Raw genomic sequence first — 15,000 nt, forward strand, 5'->3', positions numbered from 1 at the left:
GCACTAGCTCTTAGTGCTGCAGCCTTGGAGGTAGGTGGGGGTTGGGAGAGGAGCGGGGCTGGTTGGCCTTTTGGGAACTCATTCCATCCAACGCCGACTGACTGTCCTGAAACCCTCTTGGCGTAGGGAGTGGGGATGTAACTTGGGCAAGACACTCTCCACAATGATCAAACTTCAGTTCCAGCCCAGATAGTTGGTAACAGCAGTTGCCTCCTCTGCTGTTCTGATGGTCCTTAAGTCACAGTCGGACACGACTGACTATCATACATGATGGGCGGGTCCATGCCAGTTGACGGCCTCGTTGAAAGTGAAACGTAGTTCTGAGCGTTGAGGTATGCATCACATGGAATGGAGAGTATTCGTATGGCCTGGTGATGCTGTGAACAAATGCTGGGCACCAGAGGAATGTGTTTCACTGCCATTAGGTTTCCCACACTGGCGTTGCTGACTGGTGGATCGTATTGTATCATGGCTTCCCACGACTCCTGTTCAGTTCAGCAGTTTGGGCGTCAGTGTTATATTATGTAACGTGTGTGTGAGTGTGTGTGTGTGTGTGTGTGTGTGTGTGTGTGTGTGTGTGTGTGTAGGGTGTGTGTAGGGTGTGTGTGTGTGTGGTGTGTAGGGTGTGTGTGTGTGTGTGGTGAGTGTGTGTGTGTGTGGTGAGTGTGTGTGTGTGTGTGTGTGTGTGTGTGTGTGTGTGCATGTGTGTGTGTGTTTGTAGTGTGTGTGTGTGTGTGTGTGTGTGTGTGTGTGTGTGACAGTGTGTTTGTGTGTGTGTGTGTGTGTGTATGGCAGTGTGCGTGTGTGTGTGTGTGTGTGTGTGTGTGTGTGTAGTGTGTGTGTGTGTGTGTGTGACAGACCGATACCGAGAGAAAGAGAGACAGACAGACAGACAAGGCTAGACACTCAGGACCAGATAACAAAAAAAAGATGCAATCTAACATGTAGACGAAAGAAAAAAAAACAGACTTAGATTCTTTATCCGCTTTACTTATTTTTCTCCCCATCGTAAACACGGTTGTCAACTTATAGTATCATGAAACCACTAGAAAAGTCTTCACACACACACACACACACACACACACACACACACACACACACACACACACACACACACACACACACAAAAGTCAAATACCACGAATCTAATCAGGCCAAAAGAAAAAAGAAAAGAGTACACATTTCCATCGCTCTGATATCTTTCAATGTACATATGTTCCAGCCCCAACCAAGAAGACCGATAAAGTCGACGGAACAGGCAACATCAGCAACAAGACCAGCAACAAGAAGAAAGATGCTGCCACATTCTCGCATCCGCTGCAAGAAGAAGGAGGAGGGGGAGGCGAGGAGGAAGAGGTGGAGGAGGTGGAGGAGGAGGAAGAAGAAAACGAAGGAGAAGTGGAAATGTTACACGGGACGCCATCACCGCCAGAACTACAAAAGCAACAAGTGCCACCATCGCAGCAACAACCACAACAGCAGCATCAACAACACAAATCATCTTCATCGTCGTCATCATCGAAAGCAGAGCAACACATGCTTGGAAGACAATCCTCCCCGCCTCCTCCTCACCTTCATCATCTTCAACACTATCACCTCCAACAACAACATCATCAGTACCACCACCAGCAACAACAACAACAACAGCAACAACAACAACAACAGAAGTGTCATCAACAACAATTCAACAATCACCAACAACAGCATCGCCATCACCCTCCTCCCCTTGCAAGACAGTCCACGCCCCAGGCACGGTACCATTATTTCGATGACGTCTCGTCCTCGGATCCCAACTCGGACCTGGACAGCTGGTACGGCAGCCTGCCCCGGAGACAGGGGGGCCGCGGGGGGAGGAGCGTTCGAATCTACGAGTCGGACGGGGAGACGGTGCCGCCTCAGGGAGGCGTAGGGGTGCTTGGGGAGGAGGGCGGGGGGAGGAGGAAGGTGGTGCCCAGGAGACACACGGTGGGCGGCCAGCAGATCCAGGAGCACATGCAGCTGTTGGAGGTCAGTACGTGTGGTGTGTGTGTGTGTGTGTGTGTGTGTGTGTGTGTGTGTGTGTGTGTGTGAGTGTATGTTTATGAGTGTGGGTAGGTGGGTGGGTGCATGGGTGAGGATGGGAGGGGGTGTGCGTGTGCGCTCGCGCGCGCGCGCGTGTATGTGTGTGTGTGTGTGTGTGTGTGTGTGTGTGTGTGTGTTGTGTAGTGTAGTGTCGTGTAGTCTAGTGAGTGAGGGGTGGGGTGGCAAGGGGTTGTAGTGTGTGTGTGTGTGTGTGTGTGTGTGTGTGTGTGTGTCTGTCTGTCTGTCTGTCTGTCTGTCTCTGACTCGGTTCCCCTCTCCCTTTCTCCCCCACCCTCCCACACCCCATCCCCCTGTCTGGATGTCTGTCTGTGTGCCTCGGTGTGTGTGTGTGGGGGGGGGGAGATTGTCTGTCTGTCTGAGTCTCATCTTTCAAACTAAAGAGAAAGAGAATAGAACCGTTAGACAGCGGAGATTATCAGAACAACTTTACCCCCACACAGAACAACAACAACAACACCAACAGCAGTAACAACATATCCCAACACACACCATCCACCCTGACCGCCACTCAGTCCGAATCACACAGAGAGAAGAGAAAGACAGCCATTGTACATAGAATTATACCGAACATAAATACACACACACACACACACACACACACACACACACACATATATATATATATATATATATATATATATATAGATAGATAGATAGATAGATAGATATTTGTATTTGTATTTTTATCACAACAGAGTTCTCTGTGTGAATTTCGGGCTGCTGTCCCCAGGGAGAGCGCGTCGCTATACTACAGCGCCACCATGTTTTTTTTGGGGTTTTTTTTTTTGTTGTTGTTTGTTTGTTGTTGTTTTTTGTTTTGTTGTTGTTGTTGTTTTCCTGCGTGCAGGTTTTTTGTTTTTGTTTTGGTTTTTGTTGTTGTTGTCGTTTGTTTGTTTTTTGTTGGGTTTTTTTTTGTTTTGCTTTGTTTTGTTTTTCCTATCGAAGTGAATTTTTCTTCAGAATTTTGCCAGGAACAATGCTTTTGTTGCCGTGGGTTCTTTTACGTGCGCCAAGTGCATGCTGCACACGGGACCTCGGATTATCGTCTCATCCGAATGACTAGCGCCCAGACCACAATTCAAGGTCTAGTGGAGGGGGAGAAAATATCAGCGGCTGAGCCGTGATTCGAACCAGCGCGCTCAGATCCTCTCGCTTCCTAGGCGGACGCGTTACCTCTAGGCCATCACTCCACATGTTGTATAATAATATATATTATCATATAATTATAACGCAACAGCTTAAGGCTGACAACACAAGTGCACCTCCACAGCCGGCGTTATTAAGTTACGATGACGATTGGGAGGGGGGGGGGAGAGAGAGCGAGAGGTGGGGAGGGAGAGAGAGGAAGAAAGAGAGAGGGAGGGTGGAGTGGAGAGAGAGGGGGAGGGGGAGAGAGGTGGGGAGGGAGAAAAAGAGGGGGAGGGGTGGAGTGGAGATAGAGGGGGAGGGGAGAGTGAGAGAAAGAGAAGAGGGTCACAGAGAGAGAGAGAAGCGAGCTGGATTTTTTTCTTCTTTTTTTTCTTTTTTTTTTGTGCACTGGAGCACTGAAGGTAGGTGTTAATGATGACAGCAGTGTTTCGATCCCAGTAGGTGACATCAGGTTGTGCAACATATTGCAACGTTGCACGTGCAATGACTCACACACACACACATACACACTGCACAGCTGGCTCTGCTCTCAACTATGCGTGGAATGCACGCCGAGATCGGTGGTGTGGTGGCCTCATGGTAACTGATGCACCCCGGAGTGTCCATCAGCACGGGCTCGAGTCCACTGTTCTAAAAATACATGGATAGCTCATTGGCCAAGGACACAGAAGCCAAGTGGACGCCATATTGTTTCTCGTATCTGGCCGTAGTTTCTGAACTGTAACCGTGTATCTTCGATGATATCGTGTTATGCTTGCCCCCACGACATGCCAAATGTTGTGTCTTGGTTGAAATCTGTCAATGATTTATCTACCAAAGTTATTCCAGGAAAACAGTGCAGTGACACGTGGCGCAAACTTACAGTGGAGGCACACACAGGAATGTCAGCTTAACTAGCGCCGCGAGCAAATGAAAGCTTGCCGTGAAGCCAGCTGAGCGCTCGGCTACACATATGAAGTCACTCCTTCGAGCTATACTGACACGAGAGGCAAAATGGCTGACTGAACACTGGCTTCAGTTAGCAAAGGGACTCAAAAGAAGGCATGCGCTATCCATCTGATTTTAGACCAGTGGTTCGAGTCCCCTGATAGTAATTATGCGCACTGGCAATCCCACGCTGACCCCCACTCACACACCACACACCCTACCCTCTCCACTGGACATTCTGGGATGATCTGGGTTGCTGTGCTTGTCACTTGGACGAGACGATAAACCGTCTGTTCAGTCCCGCCAGCTGTGCATCATACACTTTCTGCCCGTTAGTGAGACAGACAACCCCACGACTGACCACAAAAGGGTTGAGACCCCGGGAAACAAGCAAAAGCAAAATGTAGTAAAGAACCCACGTTGACAGTAAGAACCCACAGTACTCTTGCAGACAGAAAAAAAAAGGTAGAAGGGTTGGATGATGTCCTATGGCGACGCTTTTTTCCCTGGGAGAGCAGCTCGAATTGGACACAGATAAAATTTAATCTGTTGTGACAATACAAGACAGTATTATGACACAATACAATGCAATATGTTATAGAGATAGAGAGGTGCAAAGGTTGTGGGGTGTGGAGAGACTGAGAAGGGCAAGGGAAAAGGGGAGATAACTATAATACAATACGATACCACACGATACGATACAATGCAATGCAACACAATATAATTCAATACAATACAGCACAATACAATACAATGCAATGAATGCATTTCAATATAATTCAATACAATACAATGCAATACAATACAATACGATACAATACAACGCAATGCAATGCAAAGCAATGCTATGCAATGCTATACAATCCAATATTATTCAGCACAATAAAATACAATACGATACGATACGATACAATGCAATACAATACAATACTTTTCAATAGTATTCAGCACAGTACAATGCAATACAATACAAAACAATATTATTCAGCACAGTAAAATACAATACAATACGATACGATACAATACAATGCAATGCAATACAATACAATATAATATAATTCAATATTATTCAGCACAATACAATACAATACAATACAATTATAGAAACATGTGGGACGTTGGTGTGGGGGGAGGTGGGTGTGGCGAGCAAGACAAGGGCGGTACTCTAGGAAGGGGGAGATAACGCCAATCTCGATACATCGTTTTCCACTTCGATGAGTGTGCTCCGTCATGCGGAATTAACGCCCCCTTTCTACATCCATCAGTTTTGTTAGGGTACGGCACGGCTGCGCGCGCGCGCACACACACACACACACACACACACACACACACACACACTTCTGCACGCACGCAGGTGCGCACTCACACAGACAGACAGAGTGAGAAGGAGAGAGGAAGACAGAGATACAATGAGATTGATTGATTCATTCATTCATTGATTCATTGATTGATATGGATACTTATATAGTGCCTATCCTCGGCCGGAGACCAAGGTCTAAGAGCTTTACAAACACGGGGTCATTTGCACAACAGTCTGCCTACCTGGGTAGAGTCGACTGACGGCTGCCACTGGGCGCTCATCAATGAGATTTCAGGCACGCACACATACACACTCAGACAGACATGTAACATTTCACGTGTATGACCGTTTTGTTTATTTACCACGCCATGTTGGCAGATTCAATGAGAGACAGACAGGAAGACAGACAGAGAAAGAGAGACTAGTGATTTGCATTATTTTCCTCTTCTTGTTGTTCTTTTTCTTCTTGTTTTTTCCCCCCTTTTTCCATTCTTTTTATGAGGACTTCTTCTTCTTCTTCTGCGTTCACTCGTATGCACACGAGTGGGCTTTTACGTGTATGACCGTTTTTACCCCGCCATGTAGGCAGCCATACTCCGTTTTATGTTCTTGTTTCCATAACCCACCGATCGCTGACATGGATTACAGGATCTTTAACGTGCGTATTTGATCTTCTGCTTGCATATACACACGAAGGGGGTTCAGGCACTAGCAGGTCTGCACATATGTTGACCTGGGAGATCGGAAAAATTTCCATCCTTTACCCACCAGGCGCCGTTACCGTGATTCGAACCCGGGACCCTCAGATTGACAGTCCAACGCTTTAACCACTCGGCTATTGCGCCCGTCGTTTTATGAGGACAAACCTTTTTATATGACTAATGCACTGTAAGATAGACAGACGGACAGACGCAAAAATAGAGAACGACTTCGCCAGACAAACAAACAAACAGACCGACAGAAACACAAAGAACTGACAGCCAGTATCAGTTCACCCAAGGACATATGTTTGTGACTAATACACGAACAATGCGGCGGCACCTTCTCGGCTCTGCTCATTTTCAGCTATCAACACTTATCGCGTGTTGTTGTGAAAAGTATTGGACATCTGATAAAAATGAAACCCTACCTGAGTCCATCACCGTATTAATGGGAATATAAAAAAAAAGTAATAAAATAAGATGTATAAAGAAAGTCATTTTCTCGACTCACTCTGTGAAACAGAGAGTAAAAAAAACAAGGTCGCATGTCTCTGTTTTCATGTAATTTCTGGGACTGCACCATGGCTTACAGTATGGCGACATTCGTTATCATCGAAGCAGCAGTAATGCCTCTAGGTATCAGCATTTTCAGTGTTTGAAGATCAAATATCGTTCCGTTTCCGACAAAATAAACGATACCCAAAAGAAAATCTTAATCAAAATACCCCCCTCCCATCCTTCTCCTAAAAAACAGCAACAAAAAACAAACAAACAAACAAAACTCATCTAACAACGTGTGCCTAAGTTTAGCGAGTTCACCATGTGTTCCAACAAACAAATATTCCAAAAGAAACGATGGGGAGGAAAACAACAACAAAAACAACCCAACAAAGAAACACAAAACACAAAACAACAGAGAGATCGACAACCACGCCCCCAACACACACAGAGCCAAGCTAGAAATATCATTCAGAGGCCTTTCAGAAGGAAGACCGATGCAGCATTTGAAAGGGTTTTTCAACGTAGTGGTTCAGAACGAATGAATACCAGACTTTGCGGAAGACGTATGATTTAGTATTTCTGATCTTTCTTTCTATGTGGAGTGATGGCCTGGAGGTAACGCGTCCACCTAGGAAGCGAGAGAATCTGAGCGAGCTTGTTCGAATCACGGCTCAGCCGCCGATATTTTCTCCCCCTCCACTAGACCTTGAGTGGTGGTCTGGACGCTAGTCATTCGGATGAGACGATAAACCGAGGTCCCGTGCACAGCATGCACTTTTTTTTTAATTTCTTTTTATCACAACAGATTTCTCTGTGTGAAATTCGGGCTGCTCTTCCAAGGGAGAGCGCGCCGCTATACTACAGCGCCACCCATTTTTTTGTATTTTTTCCTGCGTTTTTCCTATCGAAGTGGAGTTTTCTACAGAATTTTGCCAGGAACAACCCTTTTGATGCCGTGGGTTATTTTACGTGCGCTAAGTGCATGCTGCACACGGGACCTCGGTTTATCGTCTCATCCGAATGACTAGCGTCCAGACTACCACTCAAGGTCTAGTGGAGGGGGAGAAAATGTCGGCGGCTGAGCCGTGATTCGAACCAGCGCGCTCAGATTCTCTCGCTTCCTTGGCGGACGCGTTACCTCTAGGCCATCACTCCACATAGCGCACGTAAAAGAACCCACGGCAACAAAAGGGTTGTTCCTGGCAAAATTCTGTATAAAAAAACCACTTTGATAGGGAAAACAAATAAAACTGTACGCAGGAAAAAAAAAAAGTAAAATAAAATAAAAAGTTGGCGCTGTTGTGTAGCGACGCGCTCTCCCTGGGGAGAGCAGCCCGAATTTCACACAGAGAATTCTGTTGTGATAAAAAGCAATACAAACACAAATACAAATACAAATATATAGTATTTCTGATCTTTCCTTCTATGTATTAGTGCTTTTCTTTTCTTTTTTCACGCTGTGTTGATCGGTATCTCACGGGCAGTGTTCTTAATTTTATTGGAAACAAAATGGGTCCATTAGTGTGAGTGATTTGACAAGTTGGGGGGGGGGGAGGGGCTGGTTGGGGTTCAGTGGCTGATGAAGGTTAATGGTCTGTCCAACAAAGTTACTGTCGTGTGGTTAATAGATCACGATGGTTGGTGAAAGAAAAGGGTGGGAGAGATGGAGGGGGCTGTGTGTGTGTGTGTGTGTGTGTGTGTGTGTGTGTGTGTGTGTGTGTGTGTGTGTGTGTGTGTGTGTGTGTGTGTGTCGTGTGTGTGTGTGTGTGTGTGTGCCGTGTGTGTGTGTGTGTGTAGTGTACTGTGGTGTAGTGTAGTATAGTGTGTGTGTGTGTGTGTGTGTGTGTGTGTGTGTGTGTGTGTGTGTCGTGTGTGTGTGTGTGTGTTTGTGCCGCGCGCGTGTGTGTGTGTATGTGTATGTGTGTGTGTGTGTGTGCGTGTGCGTGTGTGTGTGTGTGTGTGTAGTGTACTGTGGTGCAGTGTAGTGTAGTGTAGTGTAGTATAGTGTGTGTGTGTGTGTGTGTGTGTGTGTGTGTGTGTGTGTGCCGTGTGTGTGTGTGTGTGTGTGTGTCTATAAATAGAAAGATAATAAGGAAAGAATTCTACTCAAGAGAGAGACAGACAGACAGACAGAGACATATATAGAGAGAAGCACACATTTCTCAGCTTCCGAGTCTCCCATTTAAGATGTTCGATGTTCTCAAATTATCAGCTCGCCGAATGACTGAGACTGCTCGAGAGACGTTGTCGGGGGGTGCTCGCTCGTTGTAGTGTAAATCAGAGAGATACCGGCTAGATTTGACGTGGTAATCAAGCCATTCAAGAGGCCCTCATTTCAGTTAATGTTCATTTCCCGTCTTTAACATTTGTGCCTTCCATTTCCCCACCCCCACCCCTCTCCCCAACCATCCCTTATCCACCACACCCCTCTCCCATCTGCAGGCCCTTCCCCTCCGCCCCACCCCTTTTTCCCTCCTTGTCCTCCACACCATCTCCCCTGTTTCCCTCCCTCCCTCCCTCCCTCCACGCCACCCCCACTTCATCCCTAACCCCACCCCACCCCCGACCACACACACACACACACACACACACAGCCACAGTCGCACACACACACACACACACACACACACACACACTGACTTTGAATAACAGCCTTAACTCACTCAGTACGGCCATTCCTCTCTTCTCCTCTACACAGACCCCTCGGATGTCCAGTGGGTGTCTGAATGACCCAACCTTTAGCTTCCGTCGTCAGAATTGTGGTATCTTTGTCAACATTCACCTTTTCAGTATAAGAGCCTTCCGCTTGCAATATTAAATTTTTGATGATGGTAATTGGGGTGAAACGCTGTTAACGTCGTCTCTTTCGCCGTTCGTATGGAGAGAGTTAACTTGGCGTTGTGGTGTGAAAATGACCATGTATGTGAATCTATATAGCTGCGGTTAGTGGCTCCTCCTTCTTCTTTTCCAAGTAGTTGTCAGCTCAGCCAATCAAACTTGCGCTCTCTAACGTTTAGAGGTAAGAGAAAAAAAAAAGGACCACCCATTGTTCAGATTGGGAAGCGTTCATCGTATGCATTTGTTTTACAAGTGAACAAAGTATTTTTTTTAAATATATATATATAAATAGAATGAAAATTGAAAAGAAAGATATGAAAAATAAAGAAATAATAAGTAATCTGACAAATACTTATCTAAAAGAAAATCAGGACTCCCTGAGTTTTCAGTTTGTTTGATTAAACTGAGAATGAGTAAGATTTACACCAGTATATGGATAATCACACACTGAGGCCTGTAAAACACACAAAGACAAACACACACACACACACACACACACACACACACACACACACACACACACATTCCACCCTCTATTTCCCCTCCCCCAAAAAAACCCACTCACTCACTGACTCACTGACTCACTCACACCACCCACCACCCACCACCAATACAACATTCAGAGAGATCAAGAGTAAGATGATTACAATGCAGATGTGATGACATTATCCTCTCCCTTCCCCCACCCCCCTCCCCCACCCCCCAGCCCAGTTCTCTGCTCCTTGCCCCCCCCCCCCCCTCCACCGACCCCCCACGCCCCTTCGCTCTTCCGATACTGACCTTGAACTTGATGAATGAGTCTCACGCACATGCCTGAATCCATCGGAAACGAGTGTGTGTGTGTGTGTGTGTGTGTGTGTGTGTGTGTGTGTGTGTTGGATAGTGGTGGTAGTGGTGGTGTGTGTGTGTTTGTTTCAGATTCTGTGTGTGTGTGTGTGTGTGTGTGTGTGTGTGTGTGTGTGTTTGTGTATGTTTCAAACTGTCTCTGTCTGTCTGTCTGTCTGTCTCTGTCTCTCTGTCTGTCTGCCGGTGTGTTTTAAATTTTGTGTGTGTTAAAAATTATGTTTATGTGTGTATTCCCGTGTGTGTGTGTGTGTGTGTGTGTGTGTGTGTGTGTGTGTGTGTGTTATTGAGGGACAGACAGACAGACAGACACGATCACCAGAGGATGATAGTCAGCCATGGGGGGGATGGAGTGTTCAGTGTTTGCTGTCGCCGTGTCATGTGGGCGAAATGAGGATGGAGACGACTGGTTGCTTAGTTAGCATGGCTATGGCAGGTGCTTCATTTGGGATCCTCTCTCTCTCTCTCTCTCTCTCTCTCTCTCTCTCTCTCTCTCTCTCTCTCTCTCTCTCTCTCTGTGTGTGTGTGTGTGTGTGTGTCCATCATCCCCATTTCTCTTTCTTTCCTCCTCTCTCTTCCCCTCTCTCTCTCCCCAAACCTCTCTCCCTCTTCTCTCTCTCTCTCTTCTCTCTCTCTCTCTCTTTCTTTCCTCCCCTCTCTTCCTCTATCTCTCCATTTTCTATCCATTTTCTGTCTCTATCTCTTCCCCTCTCTCTCCTCTATCTCTCTCTCAAAACCTCTCTCCCTCTTCTCTCTCTCTCTCTCTCTCTCTCTCTCTCTCTCTCTCTCTCTCTCTCTCTCTCTCTCTTTCCATATCTTTTTTCCACCACCACGTTGTCTCTGACTCCCTGTTCCCATCATCTGTGGTCATGACCTTGAAGGTCCAGCAATCAGCATGAGCCACAACACTGGACTGAGAGAGGAAGCCACGAAGTAAAGGGACAGACCCCGACCCCCTTTTTTGCAGCGTGAGTGTAGTGCAGTCCTCTCACTGTTCTAAAAATACATGGATCGCTCATTGGCCAGGAAAGCTGAAGCCAACTGGACGCCATATTGTTTCTCGTATCCGGCCGTCAGTCCGTTGACAAGTCGTACTGCTGACTGGCGGTAGTTTCTGAACTGTAACCATGTGTCTTCGATGAAATCGTGTTATGCCTGCCCCCACGACATGCCAAGTGTTGTGTCTTGATTGAAATCTGCCAATGGTTTCTCTATCAAAGTTATTACAGGAAAACAGTGCAGTGGCACAACGTGGCGCAAACTTGCAGTGGAGGCGCACACAGGAATGTCAGTTTAACTAACGCCGCGAGCAAATGAAAGCTTGAGTGAGGCCAGCTGAGCGCTCGGCTACACATTATGAAGTCACCGCTTCGCGCTATACTGACACGATATGCAAAATGGCTTATTGAACACTTCCGCTGGCTTTTGTTAGCAAAGGGACTCAAAGAAGGCATGCGCTATCCATGTATTTTTAGAACAGTGGGTGCTGCTATATTGATCAGCTCGGCAAGTCCTGTTCAATTCACCACAAGCTTCCACTGGACCCCCCAAACCCCATCCCCTTTTTGACCCCGACCTCTAACCCCTCCTCCCTCCCCCACCCACCCCCATCTGACCCCACAACCACCCTCCTTCCCTCTCTGATCCCCCCTCCCCTCCTCCTGCCCCTCCCCTCCCCACACCACCCCACCACCACCACACCCTCTTCTCGCTCGTTTAGCGAGAGGTCACGTGCTTCCAGTTCTCCATCACACACACACACACACACACACACACACACACCTTCTCCACCATGCCTCCTGCACTCTCTCCCTCACTTCCCCCCCCCCCCCCCCCCCCCCCCCCCCCCCCCCCACCTTACCTCCTACCACACACCACCCATCTCCATCCTCACATCTCTCTTTTTATGGTTTTTTTTTATGTCAATCGCTCTTGTCATTCTGAATTCTCCTTCTCTCAGACTCATTCTGTCTGTATGTCGTTCTCTCTCTCTCTCTCTCTCTCTCTCTCTCTCTCTCTCTCTCTCTCTCTCTCTCTCTCTCTCTCTCTCTCTGTCTGTCTCTATCTTTGTCTATTTCGCTCTCCGTCTCTGTCTGTCTCTGTCTGTCTGTCTGTCTGTCTGTCTCTCTCTCTCTCTCTCTCTCTCACTCTCTTCTTCTTCTTTTTGCTTGCTTGTTTTATTTTCTGGGTTTTTTTTTGGTTTGTTTTATTGATGACAAGATGAAAACAAACCAAATATGCTTATTCCTATTTCCCCCCAGCAAAGAAGTTCGTTCATACGTTCGTTATTCTTTATCTGTCTGTCTGTCTCCCTGTATCTCTGTCTAACTAAATATATATGTTTATATATGTCTCTGTTTCTCTCTGTCTCTCTCTGTCTCTCTTCTTCTTCTTCTTCTTCTTTTTGCGTGCTAGTTTTACTTTCTCCATCATGTTTTTTTTATATTATTATTATTATTATTGATGACAAGATGAAAACAAACCAATTGTGCTTATTCCTTCTTTTTTTCTTTTTTCCTTGATAAAGAAGTTCGTTAGTTTGTTGTCTGTCTGTCTGTCTATGTCTTTGTCTGCCTGTCTCTCTACCAGTCAGTCAGTCAGTCTGTCTGTCTGTCTGCCTGACTGTCTCCCTCTCTCTCTTCACCCTTCTTTCTCTCTCTCTCTCTCTCTCTCTTCACCTCTCTCTCTCTTTCTCTTCACCCTACCCCCCTCTCTCTCTCTCTTCACCCCCTCTCTCTCTTCACTTCTCTCTCTCTCTTCACCCCTCTCTCTCTCTCTTAACCATCCCCCTCTCTCTCTTCATATCTCTTTCTCTCTCTTCACCTCCCTCTCTCTCTCTCTCTTCACCTCCCTCTCTTTTTCTCTCTCTTCACCCCCTCTCTTTTTCTCTCTTCATCCCCCCCCCTCTCTCTCTCTTCACCCCTCTCTCTTTATTCACCCCCTCTCTCTCTCTTCCCCTCTCTCTCTCTCTCTCACTCCCACTCCTCCTTGCTCCTCCCTCCCACCCTCTCTCTCTCTCTCTCTCTCTCTCTCTCACACACACACACACACACACACACATTCTTCTCCAGAAACTGTGAGTGAGTCAGTGGAGGCAGTGGTCATAATCAACAACGTCGTCACTCGTCAAGAACAGAGTGACATGCTCACACAGGCGCACGCCCGAGGAAAAAGGGTTGGGTGGGGGTGGGGGAGAGGATGGGAGTAGGGGTCAAAGTTGAGGGACGGGGTAGTGGAGGGGTGGGTGGGGTGGGTGGGGAAAACCATGTGGAGGGTGGAAGGACAGAGAGGAGGAGAGGAGGGGGAGGGGATGGAGATGGGTGTGCGTGGGAAGTTTCCATCCTAACCCCCCACCCCGCCTCCCACTCCCCCCCCCCCCCCCCAACATTATTGATTTTTTTCGCAGGGCCTAAAACTATGCTCACCCCCAGTCAGGCAGAAGGATGTCTGAGCATTCCACTCCCATTCTCCACACACACCCCCCTCTTGCTCCGTTTTGCGCTAACGTTCGATTCAAACGTTGGGGTGAACAAACAAACAAACAAAAGTTTGCTGTTGGGTTTGGGTTTTTGACTCACTTGTTTTTTTGTTGTTGTTTTTTTCAGCTAACGGAACGTGTAGACTATTGTGACCACGTTTGCTGTATCATTGTCAACATAAATAGTACAGTACACACACACACACACACACACACACACACACACACACACACACACACATATATATATATATATATATATATATATATATATCTCTCCCTAATGCAGTAATGAAGTCGTCGGTGTTGAAAGTTGTTTTCTTTTTTTTAGCAAATAGACAATGTCAGCGGACAGTGTGCATGATGCTGTCACGTTTTCTGTTTCTCAGCAAACGGAAAAGGCAGGCGATATCCACGGTGTAGTCATGGTTTCTGTTGCAGCTAAGGAACGCTTCTTTGTGAGGTGTTTAGAATATAGACGATGTTTTATAAATCTCTAGGTTGTACACATAGATATATATATGATTTTATTCAGCGCAAATGAACACCATATCCGTCGTTTAATGTTGATGACGGGGCGGGTTTGTTGTTTTCCAGGGGGCTTTCGTTTTGGTTAGCAGTTCATCGATGAGTTGTTGGTTCCAACTATTTCCTGAAGCTGAACTTGAACTTGGGATTTTTTTTAGCGTTGACGACCAAAGTATTTTGTGGTTGACTGCCAATGTTTTCTGTGTTTTCTGCCAATGTTTTCTGTGACTCAGCAGCAGTGCAGGGTCTCCTCTGGTGTGTGGCCTCCTAGCGACCTAACATCGATGGTTCCCTGCGCACTGCCGACGCTGGAATTGTGACGGACGAACCCGGGTGTGGCCGTGTATGGAGGAATCTAAATGAGCGGCGTGGGAGTAATGCCACTGAAAAGGTTTTCTGTGGCTGAACTTGAGGGGTTTTTGGGGGGGGGCGGGGGGGGGGGGGTTAACGTTTTCTCCCAATGTTTCGTGAAGGTGAACCAGATACATTTCAGCATTGACAGCCAACCGATTTCTGTGGCTGAAATTAAGATTGTTGAGCGATGGCCACTACGAACGCTTTCTGTAGCTGAACGTGAAGGATTGTCACCGCACCATCAGCTGAACGTGACGAGACTCTGGGCCCCGTTCTGGCATCCCCGCTGTGCCGTGCTG

General features: G+C 47.0%; 1 protein-coding gene across 3 annotated transcripts in view; it reads left to right on the forward strand.

Moving 5' to 3' along the window:
• Positions 1–15,000, forward strand: part of LOC143293650 (uncharacterized) — a 166,951-nt gene that overhangs the window by 75,130 nt on the left and 76,821 nt on the right. For all 3 annotated transcript variants that reach the window (XM_076604775.1, XM_076604774.1, XM_076604776.1), the window contains one exon: positions 1,223–2,007. In XM_076604775.1, coding sequence (XP_076460890.1) covers positions 1,223–2,007 — 785 coding nt within the window. The remainder of the gene's footprint in view (positions 1–1,222; positions 2,008–15,000) is intronic.

Source organism: Babylonia areolata, chromosome 19 (genome assembly GCF_041734735.1).
Source record: "Babylonia areolata isolate BAREFJ2019XMU chromosome 19, ASM4173473v1, whole genome shotgun sequence".
Lineage (NCBI taxonomy): Eukaryota > Metazoa > Mollusca > Gastropoda > Neogastropoda > Buccinidae > Babylonia > Babylonia areolata.